Raw genomic sequence first — 21,171 nt, 5'->3', positions numbered from 1 at the left:
ATCTGCTCAAAAATAGCCTTCTCATTTAATGGCCACACGACCCCTCAGCCGAGACGTCTCACCAAAGTCACCTCAAGCCTTCTCATCCAAGCCAACTCAAAAGACCAGCGAAGCCAAGCCAGTCACCTCGAAAAGGGCCTAAAGTGCTCAGGCAGTCATCAAAACCCCTCCAAGACAGCTCATCTCATTATCGACCGCTCATCACACCAGTCATCTCGTACAACGCAAGACTCCTCGACGAATCTGGATCGGAACTCTCGTTCATCTCTGAAGACTTCTCAAGACAGCTCAGCCTTCCTCGAAGCCAATCCAAAGTCACCATCGTTGGAATTGGTGGAGCCGCCTCAAGATCAAGAGGATCAGTACTGATCACACTGAAATCTCTTCACAATCACAAAACCGTGAATATAAATGCTCATATCTTGTTATCTCCATTCACTAATCTACCATCTTTCAATTGTTGCACACGACCACGTTTGCCACACCTCGACAATTTGAAGCTCGCCGATCCAGAGTTCTACACCTCAAGGCCAATCGACATCATATTGGGTGCTGATGTCTATGGTTCCATCATTCTTCCTCAACTCCGACAAGGGCCAGATGGGTCAACTTCAACAGCTCAGCTCTCGATCTTTGGATGGTTGGTCCTAGGTCCAATATGCCCTCATCAAGAAGTCTGCTCAAGTGTGTCTCCTCAATACCATGCCACTCAAGAATCTGACCTTCAAAGCCTTCTCGAAAAGTTCTGGGAACAAGAAGAAGTCAAGTCCACCTCCGTAAGTCACCTCACTGCTGACGAGCAGGAATGTGAAGACCACTTCAAGACCACTCACTCTCGACTTCCTTCTGGACGATACATGGTAAGACTCCCATTAAAATCATCATCTAATCTTTTGGGATCTTCCAGACAACGTGCCTTCCGATGCCTCCAAGGACAATTTCGCAAGTTCGAGGGAAACCAAGAATATTGCCAGCTCTACACGGACTTCCTCACTGAATACGAACAACTCAAGCACATGAAGAAGGCTCCCTCAGACATCTCGCATCCCAGATACTATTTGCCGCATCATGGAATTCTCAAGCCAGACAGCTCCTCCACCAAATTGCGAGTAGTGTTCAATGGTTCCAGTCCCACCTCAACCGGCCTCTCACTGAACGACATCATGCACACAGGAGCGAAACTTCAGTTAGATGTTATTGATGTATTGTTCTGGGTACGTCGCTTTAAATTTGTGTTTTCCACAGACATCACGAAGATGTACAGACAGATCATGGTGCATCCAGACGATTGGGATCTCCAATGCATTCTCTGGCGAAACTCAGAAGATGAGATAGCGACGTACCAATTCACCAACGTCACCTACGGAACCAAGGCTGCTCCCTTTTTGGCCATTCGAGTCCTCCTCCAGCTCATCAAAGATGAAGGTCACAAGTATCCACTCGCCATTCCACCACTCACCAAAGGTCGCTATGTTAATGATATCTATGGTGATGCAGACACGAAGGAAGAACTCTCAGAAATCGCTCTCGACTTGAAAAATCTCTGCATGGCGGGCGGCCTCCCCTTAGCAAAGTGGCAATCGAACTCTCCTAGTACGCTCAAGATGGTAACCGAGGAAGAAATGATACCATCGCCGATCTCATTTGACGACTGTCCTACTTCAACGAAACTTCTAGGCCTACTCTGGTATCCTCAAGAGGATTACTTCTCATTCAAGATCAACTCAAGCTCATCTGGGTCTGTGGTAACTAAACGTACTATGTTATCTCATATCGCTCAACTCTTTGATCCACTTGGTTTAGTATCCCCTGTCACGATCAGGGCCAAAATGTTGTTGCAGGAACTTTGGCTCCAGAAACTGTCATGGGACGAACCACTGTCACCTCAACTCACAGAAAGATGGTGTAACATCAGAGAAGATCTCAAATCATTGATCAATGTACGAGCACCTCGCTGGGTAGGCACCCAAGAAAATGCTACCATAGAACTTCACGGCTTCTCTGATGCTTCTCAACTTGCCATGGCAGCAGTCCTCTATCTCGTAGTCCGCTCACCGTCCACAGGATCCAAAGTCACATTGCTCTGCTCGAAAACAAAAGTAACGCCTTTGAAACGCCTCACAATCCCGCGACTCGAACTCACAGCATCTCTCATCCTGGCCAGGTTAACTAATTATGCTCATCGTGTTTTAGATACACAGATACACTCAACGACTTTGTGGACGGACTCAACAGTCTCTCTCTCGTGGATCACTTCTCACCCAGCACGCTGGAAGGACTTTGTTCGAAACAGGGTAGAGCTCATCCAAGACCTAACTCCAACTGCGCAATGGAGATACGTTTCCGGCAAGGAAAATCCAGCGGACAGTGCTTCTCGTGGCTTCTCGTCATCTCAACTACTGAACAGCACTCTATGGTGGACGGGACCACCATGGATTTCCAAGTCACCAGATTCCTGGCCCAATCGTCAGCCGGCAACGACAATTGACCCCGAATCTGAAGCAAGACCCACCAAGAACCTCCTCACGGCCGTAACTCAAGACTACTCGTGGGATCTTATATACAGGTATTCTTCTCTCAATAAACTGTTAAGAATCACCTCTCTCTGTTTAAGAGTCCTCGCCCGACTCAGACACTCCTCAACTCTGAACTTCTCAACTCCGCTCACCTCAACTGACTTGGAAAAATCAAGGATCTATTGGATCAAGACTACTCAACAAGTGTATTTTCCTCAAGAACTCAAGGCTCTTCAAAATGGTACTGCTCTGTCATCCTCACATGTGTTCAGTAGACTCATGGCGTTCATCGACCATGAAGGTGTCATTCGTGTAGGCGGACGAATCACCAACGCTCTCTTAGACCCAGATAGCAAGCATCCTGCAATTATTCCTCGAGCTTCTCAATTGACTTCTCCGATTAAAGATTCTGCTCACAAACCAACACTCCATGGAGGTACACAACTCACACTGTCCACCATCCGACAACAATATTGGATCATTGGAAGAAGAGCCCCAGTGAAATCCCACATCCAGAAGTGTGTTATATGTGCAAGGCAACGAGGTATAAGAGCTCAACAACTCATGGGACAATTACCAGAACAACGTGTCAGACCATCTCGTTCCTTGTAAGTGGCCATTAGGGCGAGTAATGACCATGCACCCAGGGTCCCCTCAAGACCTCCACGTCCACTCTAACTAGACCGATCTCGAAGTTAGCAATTCTGCCAGTCTCCTCTCCAGAAGCAACCAAGAAAGAATTTCAACCTCTCTAGTCATCTCGATAACTAACGCTGTTAGTTATGGCGGGCGGAATGTTGAAAATTGACCGAAGCCCCCCTCCGACCTCTCTCTAGTCTACGCTCCTGACCAGCTCCGGTGGCCACGTATGGTACCACGATTCTGCGGTGCGCTGGTTGAACGACGCAGCGGCCCCACTTTCAGTGTTTTTCAGGAGTGAAAAACCACACATTTACATATTTTTCTGAAGATTCTCTTTGTTAGCTTCGTTGAATTAACTTCGCGCTGCTATCAATGTGATTTTGTAACGCCTCATTTTAAGTTCACCTCTTTTAGTTGTTCTCAATTTTTAAGTCTTCTCGCACAATCCTGGTGCTAAATTGTTCTTCTCATAAGGTAAAGTACACTCAGACTACTCAAAATTATTAATTACTCCATTTTCATGACAATTTCACTCTGAAGAAATTAAGTCCACGTGCAAGAGATTCAGAATCTAGAAATAGATTCCGAATCCTTGCGAGCACTGCTCAATTGAAATGTCTACTCAACTCAACTCGAACCATTGCCGGCTCAGAAATATATATTTTATTATATTTCATAATTTATATAGATTTTCAGACTTCTCTAGATCTTCTCACATGAAATTGGGTATGTAGCACCAGGATTGAAACTTCTCAAGTTCATCTCCATAAAATTGATATCTGATTCATTGTCTTCTCGTAACACTCATTATTATTAGAATCAGTTTAATCATTTTTATTACAACTCTTATGATCACCTCTTATACATATTACTAATTCATGGTGTTGAGTTTCAGATGAATGAATCCTCATATTCTCCAGGGTGGACCCTGGATGTAGCTGTTTTCCTCAGAACAGGATATGAACACCTCAAGTTTCGTTAAGTGATCATGATAATGCTCGATACACCTCGACCTAGGCTCCACCCTGGAAAGTCTGCTCGAACACTCATGTCTACTCATTTGGTATGGTCTACTCTTTATAATATGTACTCTCATTGTTTCTCTTCTATATTCATTCATCGGACTCAACATGCATGTTAGTTTTCTCAGCCTTCAGCACATCTCAAAATCTACGATTAGAGATTTATTCAACTCAGTACTCTCATGACTTCTCTTAATTTATCAATTGTTTCTTCTATTTTTCTGATGAACGTTCTAATCGTGCTTACTTGTAAGCAGTTCGTCTCTGTAAATGCTGAATTCATTGATAGATTTTTGCTCTCTTCAAGATCATCTCAATGTATATGAATTATACTATGTTCTTCTCAGATTAATTATGATTGTCATTTTCATTTAATTAATTATTATCGAACTTCTCATTTAATTAGAATTTATTGCCCTTTTCATATTATTTTTAATATTCTAGTGCTTCTCAAATTCATTAATTCTGTGCTTCTCATTCAACTTGTGCTACTCTTGTTCTGCTCATACTTACATTAACATTATTGATCAACTCAAATTTAATGTATCGATTTCTCGTTGATGATCAGACTTAGACATTGCAGTTTCACCTCTGGCCTATTTCTCTGTACTCTCGCGTCTTCTCTTTAAAATTCAGTATTCTAACCTTCGCGTTTTCTGATAGAAAAAGGAGGCTCTCGCAATCAATTTTCAATTGATTGCCCTATCACTGTGTAACCGTTGTGTTGATATTGAATTTATTGAACTCCTCAACGTCTAAGTCTGACATCAAGTGACTTCTCATTTGAACTGCTCTGGACCATCTCTTGTTTTTTAATTGGATATTGTCTCTCTGAGTTTATAGATGTGGTTAATATTAGTTGCTCTTTACTGTATTAGCTTCATGCAGGTGACATATTCATTTTATGGTTGTGAATGATACTTAATAAATGTTTTTATACCATCTCCAACTCAATTATCTTTTAATACAGTCCACTACTCTTTAATTAAAAAATCATAACACCCTCGATTTTTTAACAACGATCCTGATCGATTTATGGCATAAAAAAATTACGACCAAAAAAGTGCTCCACCGCCACTCGCAAGATCCACCCTGTATATTTTATGGTCGCAATCGGTTCTGTGACCTCCAAAGATCATACGTACCAAGTTTCATCGAAATCGGACCACCCCATCCCTCAAAAGTATGCACACCCCTGTTTATTAAGGCATTCCACCCCTACTACAATACTCATGAATGGATCCAACCTATTTTTTAGCAATTCTACAATTGTTCAAATCACTATTCTCCATATATTAACCCACTCAGAGCCCCTTCTGCCCCCCTTCCCCGTTAGAGTGTTGATACTACTAAAAAATTAAAACTATAATACTATATCTCGTAATTTATTCATAATATTACCGTACCTATTAGTTCGAAAGATTCGCAATTGTAAATAACATATACCTACAGGACATCTAGCAATATGAAAACTAAACGCCCAAACCATAGCAAGGTAGGCCCAATCCGTGCTGGCCGACCATGTATATATCTAGCAGCGACGTAATACGATGTATTCTACAGTCCAACTTGGTGATAACTGCGTGCGACGTAGGTGCTGTACGGTACCATAACTCGAAGCGTTTCGCTAGGCTCCTGCGGCTGGCCGACCTAACCTAGCGTGTTTAGCGTGAGGAAAGAGAACTTCGAAATAAAGTAATTCAGGGCGACTGGGGCGTCATAATGATCGAATTAAGTTGTAGTACGTTATACTAGGGAATAAATCGAGATTTGAATATCGAAATTGATCATTTGAAATAAGTTTCGAAGAATAAAATAATTATAATTATTTTCTATTTCTCGATTATTTTTGGGTCGGCCCGGCCGACCCTGCATACCCTGACGAGCCGTCATTGAAGAAAAGTTTTAAAAATGGTGAGACATTGTTATATTTGCAAAATTAATCCCAAGGATCCTGGAAATGAAGGAATATCGTTACATTCGTAAGTATACGTTAACTCAATGTTTGTTTATGAATTCAGTGTAGACTCGTATCACGTGAAATTTTACCGTATACGTTTTTATTGTTATAGACTTCCCAATAATATAGAATTCAGAAATGTTTGGTTCTCTCTGCTTGGCTTAGAAAACGATGGGACGTATCCCAAAGTGATCTATATATGCTCGAAGCATTTCATGCCTGATGATATTATTTCTAATAAAATTGGTAAACGTTTATTGAGGCCAAATGCTCTTCTAATACCAATTCATAATGCATTTGAGCCCGTTGAGACTGAGACTTAAAGGTGAGAATTATCAGTGTTCGAAATAATTTTTTAGACAGTAATAACCAAATTGATATTTTAGCACTTCTCCCAGCAAAAGTATGGTAAGCGTTTTATCTGTATCAGACTTATCAGAGAGCAGCCCTCCGAAGAAGATACCTAGGGTTGAATTATTTACCGATTTCGATGTGTAAGTTTCAATTTGTCAGTGTTCCATAATATTCTATAATATTTAATTCTTATTTACTTTCCTTCAAGTCCCTTTAGAAATGTTGCATCACCTTCAAAAAGCACGGCATCTGAAGGAGTCAATAGGTATGTTGAAACTTTCACTAAATATTTAAAAAGTGCTGAAAATAATACATGAATAAAATTTACAGACCTTCCACTTCCTTCCAAAGTGGATGCACCACTTCCTTTCGAAGTGATGCATCGTCCTCAACATATACTGCATCTGAAGAGGCCAATATATCTAGTTCCACATTGACTGCACCAGAGACATAGGAAGTTTTGAGTATGACAGCAAAGGCAGAAAAAGTATCAACAAAACAGGGAGCCATTAAACCTAAGAAACTTCTAATCAAACGAAAAAGGTAAAGCTAGGTGTGGCATTGAAAGTTTTGGTTTTGAAGTATGGTTTTTGTTTTTAGAAAAACCTATGTTGGGGACATGGATGAAGAAGAATTCAGATCTCCCAGAACAAGAAAAGAATTTGTTATTTTGAAAAGAACAATTTTCTCTCTTCGGAAAAAAGTTCAAACCCTTCAGTCAAAGCTGTGGAAATCAAAACAAAAAATAAGTAACTTGAATGATCTGCTGAAATATTTTAAAGAAAAATCTTTCATAACAGAATCATCTGAAAGTGTCCTAAAGGTATTGTGTTTTTAAAACCTAACATAAAACTATTTAATTTTTCATAATGAATACGAATATTGTATAATTTATGTTTTTTTTTGTAGGCTTCTCTTTCTGGTTCAAACAAAGAAATGTTCGAGAGGATGTTGAAAGGGCCATCAACACAGAAATATAGTCCAGCATTGAGATCATTTACGTTGACTTTGGCGTTTTACTCACCAAGAGCATACAATTTTGTGCGTAGTACATTCAATCGTTCCTTGCCACATCTGAGTACAATTACAAAGTGGTATAAGTCAGTTGACGGTAGTCCAGGTTTTTCTCAGGAAGCTCTCAATGCACTGAAAATTATTCATTCCGAAGCAGAAAAACAAAGCAAATTTGTATTATGCAACTTGGTGTTTGACAAAATGTCAATCCGTCGTCAAGTAGAATGGACAGGTAAAAAGATGTGTGGCTATGTGGACATTGCTGCAAATATAGATTCGGATGTTTTACCTGAAGCTAGAGAGTTGTTGGTTTTCATGCTAGTTGGTTTGAATGGGTCATGGAAAATTTCTGTAGGCTACTTTTTCTTGGCAGGACTTACAGCTTTCGAAAAGGCAGAGTTAGTAAAAAAATGTTTAGTTTTTTTATCTGAATCTGATGTAATAGTAGCTTCTCTCACGTTCGATGGCGTCCCAGTTAATTTCAATATGGCTACTGAATTGGGTGCAAATTTTAATGATCCTCGCAGTTTGAAGACTCACTTCTCCCACCCTGTAACTGGTGTTACGTTTGGAATAAACTTAATGATTAATCAAAGACCTGTTGAGGGTGCTGGTTTATTCTAGAACTAAACTACATCTTCCTATAAATCAAGTTACATACATATGTACAAAAGAGACATGCGTCATAATGATAAAATCAAGATCCTAACATCTCCCTTCTTTTATTACAAAAATAAAACTTTTAATTTCCATAATTCAAAAACAAATTGTAATTACATCTGTACTCCTAATAATTTTCCTATTCTATACTAAGCTTAAACTAGTCATACCCAATAATAAATCATTGAATTCAATCATAAGATTTAGAAGTAAAATCTTTTATATTCAAGAAATTTGGATATTTTATTGTTCTACCACTAGATCTAGTACCTGCATTGACATAATTTTCTGAATTTGCTGAATTATCGATATTGCTCTTATTTCTACAATTTTCTATATCATTTTCCTTTTCGATTTTCATAATATTATGTCCAGAATTATATTGTTTTGGACGTAGGAATTTTCTATTCCGTCTCAAAACATTGCCATTTCTGCCTAGCTTCACTAGATATGATCTATCATTATGTAAATCTACAACAATACCTTCTTCCCATTTGTTATTCAGAATATTTCTTACTAATACTTTTTGATTTATTTTCAATTTAGGCAGTGATTTCGCATTTCTATTATAATATTTCCTCATTGATAAACGTTTCCTATGAAAACTCTTTATTTTATTTCTATCATAAACTTCCGGAGATAATGATTTTTCCAGAATAGGTAGAATTCCTCTCAGTCGTCTGCTGTTGAGAAGTTGTGACGGACTTCCAACATTATTCGATAATGGCGTGGTAACTCAGGGTGGGGGATTGTTTCACCACTTTTTTACTAGATTAAAACACTCGAAATTGTAAAATGCTTTATTGGAGAGCATGTCATCTCTTCATCGCAGTGGACTGTACTCTACTGACTTGACTTGCACACTCGCGGTGCCCATCTGCCTTTTTATTGCTTTTTACAATGTTGCCGGATCACTAACATACCGCCGGCCTTGAAATGGCTACATTTAAACAAAAACAAAACAAAAAAAATACTGCTACAGATAATGTTTTCAAAATAAAACAGTGTTGTGAATACATGAACAATGTAAATGGTAAGTATGCATACAACTAAGTTTTTTCTTTCAATCTTAAATTTTAACATTCCTTCTTCTCGCAAATTGAGTTCATATTCTCGTCAATAGGAAGAACACACACTTTTGTTACAGGCCTTTTGAGAATGCTACCGTCGCTGTAGCGCACTGACACAACGCACACAACGCTGTCATCACCTGGATGGAGACTTACGATTCTTCCCATTTTCCACATCAGAGGAGGTACGTTGTCTTCCTTTACCAATACCAATGCTTCATTCTTGATGAGGTTGGAACCATTGACCTTCCATTTCAACCTAGTCTGCAAGCCATTGATATACTCATTGCTCCATCGTTTCCAGAATAACTGTACCATCTTTTGCCTCTGCTGATACACCTTCAATCGACCATCAGGAATATCTACATAATTAGATTCAGGCAAACTTGTGAGGGGTCGCCCAATGAGAAAATGCGCAGGCGTGAGTGGGGACATATCATCAGGACTAGAGGAAAGGGGGGTAAGTGGTCTGGAATTGAGTATGGATTCAATCTGACACAATATTGTTGAAAAATCTTCATAACGCAATTGACTATTACCTATTATTCTTTTTAGATGATGTTTCGTACTCTTAACGCATGATTCCCAAATGCCTCCAAAATTGGGCGCCTTTGGTGGAATAAATTTCCAAGTTATCCGCTCATTACTAAAATGCGAAGCGATCAAATCACCATTAGACTTGAAGAAATTCAAAAGTTCATTGTTCGAGCCTACAAACTGGGTTCCATTATCGGAAAAAATCATGTTTGGTCTTCCTCTTCTACTTATAAATCTCTTAAAACATAAGAAAAATGCTTGAGTACTCAATTCTGTCACTAACTCAATATGAACTGCTTTTGTAACCATGCATACAAATATGCAAATCCAAGCCTTGGTTACAGTTGGCTTACGAGCCTTACCTTCCTTCAAATAAAAGGGACCAGCGTAATCGCATCCTACATTGATAAAAGGAAATGCCTGAGATAGTCTTTCTGAAGGTAAACTACCCATAATGTACTCGCAAGCCTTTGGGTTTGCCTTAAAACATCTAACGCATTGATGGATAATTTTGCGGGCCATATTTCTACCTGCTAACGGCCAAAACTTTTCTCTTATCGTGAATAATAATTGTTGTGGACCACAATGAAGTAATTTTTGATGCTCATTGCGCATTATAGAAATTGTAAGTGGATGGTTTTTAGGTAAAATTATTGGATGCTTTTTATTATAAGCAAAGTTCGCTCTCGAAATTCTGCCTCCTACCCGTAAAATATTTTTTGAATCAAGAAACGGATATAAGCTTACAAGTGAACTTGAATTTTTCACACATTTTCGTTTTCTTAAATCAGATATTTCTTGACTAAATGAATCAAATTGAGCTACTCTTAATAAAGTGTCGAATGCCTCATCTATCTCGCTTATACTTAAAGGACCAGCCTTCTTATGACTAGACTTCCTTGCATTGAATATAAATCGCCAACAATAGGCAACAACTCTTTTCAGTTTTCCTAAATCTGAGAATTTCGTGAAAATTGAATCATCATTGTTCGAAGCAATATTTGAAACCGTTCTTGTTTCTGGAATTTCTTCCAAAGTATTACAGTCTTTGCCTATAGGGTATTCATCACTGTTTAATTGCAACCAACAAGGACCTTGAAACCAAAATTCAGTTAGATCACTTACTACGGCGCCCCTTGATATCAGATCGGCAGGATTTTCTTTGGATCTGACATGATACCAATCATTGCTGTCCGTCAAATTCTGTATTATCGATACTCGATTTGCTACAAAGGTTTTCCATCTCTCCGGCGAACCCTTTATCCAATGGTATGCTACAAGCGAGTCTGTCCAACAAAATGTTCTTTGAAATTCTATTTGCATTGCAGTTTTGACCTTATTTAATAATTTTGAACCTAAAAATGCCGCACAAAGCTCTAATCTCGGTAGTGTTAATTGTTTGATAGGTGCAACCTTACTTTTTGAACAAATCAAGTGACATTCTCTTCCGCTTGAACCTTGACTCTTTATATATATGCATGCACCGTAACCTTTTTCAGATGCATCAACAAATAAATGAATCTCTAAATATCGTGCATTTTCACAAATAACATGTCTAGGAATTTTAACAATTTTTAATTCTTGGAGATGAGTTAAGAAATCAATCCAATTTCTGTTCAAACTATCTGATACTGAATCGTCCCAATTTCCTTTTTCTTTCCAAACCAACTGAAGAATGAATTTAGCCTTTATTACTATAGGACTAACCAAGCCCATGGGATCAAATAGCTGACTGATTGTGGATAAAATTGATCGCTTTGTTATGTTTTTACTCTGTTTCAAATCATTTAATTCTCGATTTATTTCATACTCGATAGTATCAGAAGATGCATTCCAACGCACACCTAAGGTTTTACTATTTTGATTTTCACTCAAATTAAGTACGCTAGATTTAATATCCCTATCAATATCGAAACGACCAACAAGATTAGGTGCGTTTGTTAACCATTTTCTCAATTGAAACCCTGATTCTCGCAATAAATTTGTTACTGTTGATTGTAACTGTAAAACATCTGATTCATTGTTTCCGCCATCTAAGTAATCGTCAACATAAAAATTTAATTTTATAGATTTAGCAGCTGCTGGATATTTTTCCACATTTTCATGAGCTATTTGTTGCACTGCTCTAATTGCTAAAAAACTAGAAGACTTACTCCCGTAGGTAACTGTCAATAGTTCGTAACATTTTAATTTTTCTGTTTCAGAATTCCGCCAGAAAATTCTTTGAAATTTAGTTTGACTGTGGTGAAGCCATACCTGTCTGTACATTTTGGAAATGTCTGCCGTTATAACGTAGGTTGGTACTCGAAATCTTAAAAGTATATCAATCAGTTCACTTTGTATAGAAGGTCCTGATAATTGTAGGTCATTTAAAGAAATATTATTGTCTGATTTTGCTGAGAAGTCAAACACAACTCTGCATGGGGTGGTATCACTATCCTTTAAAACTGGATGATGTGGAACATAATATGCTGAACCATCATCTTCGAGATCATTGATATCAACCTCTAATTCCCTAAGGTGTCCTAATCGTAAGTATTCGTCAATGAAATCTATGTATTGTTGTTTAACGTTTGCGCTCTTTGCCAGTTTGCGTTCTAAGTAATAGAATCTTTTAATTGCCATTTCCTTTGATTTTCCCAATTGAAAAGACTCGTCCTTAAATGGAATTTTTACTACAAATTTATTGTCTGGAGCCCTACTGAAATTTGAAATGAAATGTTTCTCACAAACATCATCTCTTATGTCAATGTTTGTACAATTTTCAATTTGCCAAAACTTCTCTAAGTTCTCATTCAACAACTCGTTCGCTTCATTGTCAATTAATTGCCACGTTACTAGAAACATGATTCGTTGCTCTTAATCCAAAGTTACTTATCTCTCCGCCTAATATCCAACCTAATTGAGTGTTTTGCAATATCAGACCGTTGTCAAGCCTTATTTGCTCCATGAGTAATAAATGATAGAATATACCTACTCCGCACAAAATATCAATTTCTTGACTCTTATTGAAATCTGGATCTGCTAATAACTTATCTCTCGGAATGTTCAAAACGCTTGAATTAAAGTCATGACTTGGCAAATATTGTGTGATCTTAGGTAAGATAAGACATGGAATAGTTTCAGAATATTCATTTACCTTAGAGTATATTCTAATTATCATCTTGTATCTAGCGATTGCACTGAAACTGTTACCAATACCTGATATAGTGTATTTTATTGGAATTTTTTCTAAACCTAACATATTTGATAATTTTTCAGATATAAAATTACTTTGTGAACCTGGGTCAAGTAACATTCGTGCCTTTATGAACTTTCCATATTTATTTTTAACATTTATTATTGCAGTTGATAGTAAAGACAATGTTTTGCTGCCTGCCATGGCTGCTAATGATATTGATTCAGAAGTATTTATTTCCGTTGAAATGCCACAAACATTATCTTTAGTATTGTCACGCTTACATTTATCCTTATCCGTGGTATTGACTCGACTATTAGCATTAGATTTATTTTCGCAGTGTAATAAAGTATTGTGATACTTATTGCATTTTCTACAGCTCGATCTGTTGCATTCATTAACGCTGTGATTGGGATTTAAACAATTTTTACATAACTTGAGCCTTTCACTTTCTTTCACTCTATCCTCAATATTTAAACTCAAAAACTTGTCACATTTAAATATAGAATGATCTTCCTTACAGAAATAACATGAATACTTTTGATTTGTTTCTTGTCTCGTCATAAATGCGTTCGTTTTTCTTTCTCTAAAACCTATCTTATGATTTTCTTGTTTTTTCTCAGAATTTAATCCTAATTTATCTAATAATAAAAATTTTTGTTTCAGGAATTCACTAATCTCGTCCATTGTGGGTAATTCACCTTTCAGGTTAAAACCTTCCCAGTCTCTCCTGGTCCTGTTATCGAACTTTGAGACAATTAAATGTATAAGAAGTGTATCCCACTCCTTCACTGGTTGACCAAGATTTTCTTAAGATCGCAAATTCTTAGTGAATGAATCGTAAAGATTTTTTAAATCGGAACTATTTTCTTTTGTCATTACTGGTATTTGAAATAAATTATTGACATAGGTTTCGATAATAATTCTTTTATTTTCATATGCATCCTTGAGAATTGAAAATGCTACTGAATAATTAGCACTAGTAATTGGGATGGATTCTATTTTTTGGGAAGCTTCGCCACTCAAACATGATTTTAGATAATAAAACTTTTGAATTTCATCAACTTGCTTATTGTCATGAACTAATGAAATGAATAAATCTCTGAATTCAAGCCATTTTTCGTATCTTCCGCAGAAACTAGGTAACTTTAATGGTGGTAATTTGACTGGTGTTGAACTGTTTTTAATACTGGATATGCTATTAATCGATTTATTGTCTGAGTCACTTAAATGCTGTTCATAGTTTAATAAAATTGACTGAATTCTAGATGTAACCTCGAAAAAAACATCTTCAAACATTTGTCTTTCCTTTTCTTCTAGATCGCAATCACCTTCTTTAGATTTTTCATCGTACTGAACTAAATATTCAATATGACCTTGATATTCTTCAAATTGCGAATATGTTTTATTAATTGCATCTAATCTTACTCTAAATTGCATAATAATACTATCATCTATTTGTAAATCTTGTTTTTCCAAATAATTTTTTAATCGAGTCAATGCTGCCTTGCATTGACCACGCTTGAAACGTAGTTGCGTTAAATCTAAATCCGCCATTATTAAATTCAAAACAACCGTCTAAATAATGAAATTGTCGGAAGGTGGATGGGAGTTGGAGGTACTCACAATTGCCTATGTGCGCTATCTCGCGACTTGGATACTTGGATTATTGTTTATTATTGCGCCTGCCTAGGTGATCGTCGTCTCCTGGGGCCTGCGTGCTCGTCGTCTCCTGGTGCCTGCGTGGTCGTCGCCACCTTGTGCCTGCGTGATCGTCGTCACTCGTCACCTGCTGCCTGCGTGATCGTCGCCACCTGCTGCCTTGTGTCCTTGTCTCGGTCGTCGCTGTTGACTCGGACCTCTCTGTCTCTCGCTTGATGCGTACGATGCCTCGTGGAATTTTCCGTGCTCAATTCACTTGTTATTTCCTTTCCTGGATTATTTTCCAATCCAATCCGGTTGAATGGACCAAATTTATGGTAACTCAGGGTGGGGGATTGTTTCACCACTTTTTTACTAGATTAAAACACTCGAAATTGTAAAATGCTTTATTGGAGAGCATGTCATCTCTTCATCGCAGTGGACTGTACTCTACTGACTTGACCATAGAGAAAGAAGGAAAAGAGTGCCGACTCAGTGGTAAAATAAATTACGCGTGATTGAAGCGCCCTTATCGGCAGTAGACGCGAACTAACATGTTCCGAAAATTGGCACCAGGTGGCGCATTGATCGTTTTGAATTCGCATTTTGGCGCCTCAAATCATACAATCAAACAATTTGAATTAATACTCCACTGAAAATTGATAATAAACTGTAACTTCCAGTTTATTATCAATCTTCAGTGAGGTTTTCTTCTTGTAATACTTGTTTTTAGAAATGATAATCGACAAATATCAAAATACTTTTTATTAAACATTATATTGTAATACACATTGAGTTTTCTCAAACAAAAAGTAATGAAATAATTTAGTAATGTCAGATTAAATATTATTTTGTATAACCAAATTATTGAAGAAAAGAACATCCAGATTGAAGACTACACATAATTAATTGAATTCTTCTGACTTTCTAAAATTGCAACGATTACATCATGCATATGAGCAACGTATATACAGAATTGCTCACAAACATAACGTAAACACCTCTTGTCATCACCATATTCCTTAAAACATTGTAAACATATAAAACTCTCAAACTTGAGTTCTTAAAAGACATTCTTTGCATTGATGCCACTTACATAAACAAGAGCTTGGTCATCAATTTCAGCAATATTATTGGGAGGTTTTATATTTTGAAATTTTGAAAAGTCAACTGAATTGGTGGGATAATTTCGATTTTCGTCACATTTAAAATCCAAAAATTTTTTCAAATCTTCAAGTATATCTATGCCATCGTCTTCACAATTTTTCCATGGCTCCTAGGTGTAACAAGGCGATTCAAAAAGCAGGTCTTAAGTACTGATATAAATTGATATGGAGTGGGATTCGTATTTGCATGGCCATGTTGCCTGATCACAATGAAGAGATTCTCAACAAAATCTTGGTTCATCATTCTAGTTAGCAAGTATTTGAAACCAGCTTCACGACATTCATCCCACACCATAATTATACTTTCAAGTGTGGTAATCCAACCTTCCTTACATCTGGGAGGTCCTCAAATTTGATATTATAAGACTTTAAGGCATTACATGTGTTTTTCAATAAATGTGGAGGATCATGTAACACAACAACTTTTTGATCATTTACAATGAAGTGAGGTCCTGGAGAATTAGTATGGCATTCATCGATCAACTGTTTAATAGCAGCTGCCTTGGTAGTGCCTTGATCACAAACTGTACAAATCACCCGAAGACTTATTTCCTGCAGAGCAACTATGACTTCTCCAATAAGAATTTTGAGAAGAGTTGTCTTTTTATCTGATCTTCAGTAGAATAGTAGGATATTGGCTGTTTCCAAGTAGAATCGTAGTCGTTGATATTCTTGAGGTCCCGAGGAGGTGCAGGAATCTTAGGGGAACCGATCCCCAAGAATAGTACAAGTAAATCGTAACAATCGTACAGGAACAAAACACTTTTACTACACTGACAGTAATATAAATCTTCGTCGTTAATTATTCAATAATATTTTCATATAATATTCAATTTTGGGACGCGTGGAAGTGGAAAAGTACACATCACGCCGTAACAACCATTTTGGAACTTCACATGTTCAAATTTAGGTTATGTTGTGCCGAAACGAACGAAAACATATTTCATCCTTTTCTACTATACAGCTATTTCAAACAATTAGTTCCATCTACTGCCCAACGGGGCGCCACCAGCAACGTTTTAAACGGCCAATGAGAGTTGTCTGTCTTTCCTTCCTTTGTCTATGGACTTGACTTGCACACTCGCGGTGCCCATCTGCCTTTTTATTGCTTTTTACAATGTTGCCGGATCACTAACATGGCGTATTACGATATTCTAGTAAGGCTAAAAATGGATCATTACCGCTATGTAGAGATTTCTTTAATATATTTTTTACTGTTTGTACTGCTCTTTCAACCATTCCATTCGACTGATGATGATGTGGACTTGACAAAGTATGCTTAAAATTCCAATTATTAGCAAAAGTTTTAAATTCGTAAGAGGTAAATTGTGGACCTGAATCTGAACAAACTTCTTTTGGTATTCCTTGTCTAGAGAAAATATTTTTTAAATTTGTTATGATATTATTTGTAGTCGTATTAATATTCAAATTAGATATTTCTATGAATTTAGAATAATAATCCAACATTAATAGATAATTTTTATTATTGAAGTAGAATAAATCGATTCCAACTTTAATCCACGGCTCATTAGGAATATCATGATTAATTAGAGGTTCTTTCACATTTTGTTTTCTATATAGGTTGCAAGTTTTACAAGAATCACTCAATTTATCTATTTGTAATGATAAACCTGGCCAAAATACTAGTTCTCTAGCTCTGTTTTTAATTTTTTCTTTACCCATATGTCCTATATGTAATTGTTTTAATGTATCTTGTCTTAATTCTTCCGGTATTAAAATTTTATCACCTTTGAAAATTAAACCTTCCATAAAAGTTAATTCATCTCTATAGGTCCAATAAATTTTCATGTCATTTTCTAAATTCTTTTTGTTATTAGGAAAACCATTTTTTATTAATTTCACTAAATTTTGCAAGTGACTGTCAGTTTTGATGATTTGTTTGATTTTTTCTATTTTTAAATCGGATACAGGTAAATTCTTTACTATTGAGCAAATATGCAAATCAATATCTTTTGTGAATACATATTCTTCATCAATATAGGCTCTTGATAAAGCATCAGCAATTTTCAATTCTTTCCCCGGTTTATATACTAATTTAAATTGGTAAGGTTGAAGTTTCAAAGGCATTCTTTGCAACCGAGGAGGTGTTTTAACAAGAGGTTTTGAGAAAATTGATATTAATGGTCGATGATCAGTTTCAATAGTAATCTCTCCATTTGTAAATAAATATTGACAACTAAATACTACTGCGAGCATTTCTTTTTCTATTTGCGCATAAGATTTTTGAGATTCTGTCAAGGTCCTCGATGCATAGGCAATTATTTTATTTTTCTGTTTGATACAAGTACCAAGACCTTTTGAAGATGCATCACATGATATAATTATGTTTTCATTTGGTTGAAAATATCCTAATATAGGTTCTTTTGAAATAATATTTTTTAACGATTCGAATGAATTTTGTTGTTCATGATTCCATTGAAATTCAATATTTGATTTTAATAGATTTCTTAGCGGTTCTGTTATACTAGATGCATTTGGAATAAATCTTTGTAAATATGTAATCATTTCTAAAAAAATTTCTACGTCTTTTTTATTCTGAGGAGTTTTATAAAATTTAATGGCTTTAATTTTTTCTTCATCTGGTTTTATTCCACTAGAAGTTAATATATGACCCATATATTTGATTTCGGTAATGCCAAATTTACATTTGTTTTTGTTCAGTTTAATATTATTTTTTCTACAAATATCCAATGCAATCTTTAAAATCTTGTCATGTTCCTCAATGCTTTTTGCAAATATCAAAATATCATCTACATAAATTTTGATACCTTTAACCGAAGAAAATAAATCACTTATACGTTTGAAAAATATTTCCGATGAATTACGGAGACCATATGGCAATCTTTTGAAACAGTATCTTCCGTAAGGAGTATTGAAAGTTGTAAGTTTCTTACTTTCATCATCCAATTTAACATGCCAAAAACCGTTACTACAATCTAGAGTGCTGAAATACTTAGCTCCTGATAACTCGTACGTTAATTCTTCTAATGATGGCATATGGAAATGTTCTCGTTTTATGGCTTTATTCAAGTCCTTGGGGTCAATGCAGATTCTTATATCATTACTAGCTGACCCGGCAAACGTTGTTTTGCCATATAAATAATTTCCATGTTGTATCATAAAAAAATAGAAATTAAAAATTTTGTCTAAAAAATAAAAAAAAAATTTAGGGGTGGACTACCTCTAACATTTAGGGGGATGAAAAATAGATGTTGGCCGATTCTCATAGATAGCTGACCTGGCAAACGTTGTTTTGCCATATAAATAATTTCCTAATGATTAAATTACTAAAATGGCTATTAAAAAAAAAGGGTTGATCGTAGGAGGGTGAAAATTGAGGATTGTATGTATTTTTGTATGTTGTATCATAAAAAAATAGAAATTAAAAATTTTGTCTACAAAATACAAAAAAAATTTTAGGGGTGGACTACCCCTAACATTTAGGGGGATGAAAAATAGATGTTGGCCGATTCTCATAGATACCGGATAAGCACAAAAAATTTCATCAAAATCGGTCAAGCCGTTTCGGAGGAGTATGGTAACGAAAACTATGACACGAGAATTTTATATATTAGATTGGGCTTACGAACGATCACCATTGAGCTGACCCAATCGGTTGGCTCCGATAATTTCTCTATAATATTTTCGTCTTCTAAGTCTTGAAGTTTTTGTTTCAGTTTTTCGTGAAGATTGAATGGAATTTTTCGCGGTGGTTGAATTATTGGAGTTATATTTGGGTCAACGTCTATGTGATACTCATCTTTCAAACATCCGATACCTGTGAACAGATCATTATAATTAGAAAAAATTTTAGCATAAATTTCATTTTTATTTTCGTTTGATATTTCAGAAATACTATGATCTTCATTATTTTTAGTCAATATCTTGAATTTAATTATTTCTTGTAAACCTAATATTGCGCATTTTTCAGTATTCATTACATGAAAGTCTACATTTTTAATAACGTTTTTATATTTTGTTTCTAATGTACAAATTCCCAAAATTTTTAAAGTTTCATTTCCATAAGTATTGATATTTCCGGTAAATTTTTCTAGTTTGACATTTTTTAATTTTTTAAATTCATAATATGGCAATATATTAACACCTTTTGCTCCTGTATCTAGTTTAAATTTAACATTCAAAAAATTATTCAATTTCAAATTTTCATACCACTCAGTTTCATCTGCAATATGAGATATTTCTAAAGAACCTAGAAAAAATTCATCTTCTGGAGTATTGTTCTCTAAAAGACTGATATTTTTAGATTTACACATTTTCGAAAAATGATTTAGTTTATGACACTTGTTACACTTAGCTTTATATGCTGGACATTTCCCACGTTGATGTTGTAGACCACATCGTTGACATTGGCGATGAAATTGAAGTTGGTTCTTGTTGATTGATAGTTTCTTCTGACCTGCATGATTTTGTTGATACGATTGAATTGGATGCTCTTGTGGTCTTGATGTTGTTGGCCTTTTATAGTTTTCAGTTTGTTGAATTCTATTCATCTTAAATTTTCTTCTGGACATTTCATTCAATTCCTGGGATGAACAGATTTTTTCCAATTGATTTTGTGATTGCTCTGCTGCTTTGCACGTATTTATTGCTGTTTGTAGATCTAACTTTGGTATTCTTAGGAGAGTGTCTTTCAAATTTCTGTCTGTGATTCCCATGACAATACGATCTCGAATTAAACTATCGGTTAATTTATCAAATTCACATGTGGAACTCAGTCCTCTTAGTGCATTCACATATTCGTCGATTGTTTCTTCCACTTTTTTATCTCGTAGAAAAAACATGTGTCGTTCGTAGGTAACATTGATATGTGGCAAGAAATATTTGTCGAATTTATTGATGAGATCTTCGTAATTTTCTTCATTGTTTTCATTTGATGGAAAATTATTATAAATACGAATCACATTCAAAAATAATGCTGCTTTATACTTCGAGTCCAAATTCGTTTGTCTTGATGCCTTCAAATAAATTTCGAATTTTTGTTTGAAGAATCGATAATTGTTGGCTAGATTTCCGTTGAAATTCATTTCTGATGGAATTTTCACATTGGTGTTCATTCTTGAATGTTGAACTGATTGATTCGAAGATGATGATGACGTTCCTGGTTTTGGATTCTTCGATTCTTCTGTCATTTAGCCACAATTTTCACTACTTGAATTTTTAATTTTTTGTAGTACACTTAAATTAGAATTCGAATCAATTTGAAACAAATCCTAATACCGACTGCGCCATGTTACGTTTGGAATGAACTTGATGATTAATCAAAGACCTGTTGAGGGTGCTGGTTTATTCTAGAACTAAACTACATCTTCCTATAAATCAAGTTACATACATATGTACAAAAGAGACATGCGTCATAATGATAAAATCAA

At 35.9% G+C, this 21,171-nt stretch overlaps 1 protein-coding gene across 1 annotated transcript; it reads right to left on the bottom strand.

The window, feature by feature from the left end:
• Window positions 1-19,402: 19,402 nt before the first annotated feature.
• LOC123322468 lies at window positions 19,403-20,931 on the bottom strand. Its single transcript, XM_044910444.1, has 2 exons — window positions 19,952-20,931; window positions 19,403-19,559 (listed from the first exon to the last, which is right to left on the bottom strand). Exons 1-2 carry the CDS (start codon window positions 20,929-20,931, stop codon window positions 19,538-19,540), a joined length of 1,002 nt encoding a protein of 333 aa, XP_044766379.1. The 3' UTR covers window positions 19,403-19,537.
• Window positions 20,932-21,171: the final 240 nt, after the last annotated feature.

Source organism: Coccinella septempunctata (genome assembly GCF_907165205.1).
Source record: "Coccinella septempunctata chromosome 5 unlocalized genomic scaffold, icCocSept1.1 SUPER_5_unloc_1, whole genome shotgun sequence".
Classification (NCBI taxonomy): domain Eukaryota; kingdom Metazoa; phylum Arthropoda; class Insecta; order Coleoptera; family Coccinellidae; genus Coccinella; species Coccinella septempunctata.
This window is presented reverse-complemented; position numbering and strand designations above follow the sequence as displayed.

What these genes read in the sequence shown, in the direction of transcription:
- LOC123322468 (XM_044910444.1), bottom strand. Translation starts at nt 20,931, where the DNA reads ATGACAGAAGAATCGAAGAATCCAAAACCAGGAACGTCATCATCATCT. An exon ending in ATTGCAGATGAAACTGAGTG is followed by an intron (nt 19,560 to 19,951) that starts GTATGAAAATTT and finishes ATCTGTTCACAG; the next exon opens with GTATCGGATGTTTGAAAGAT.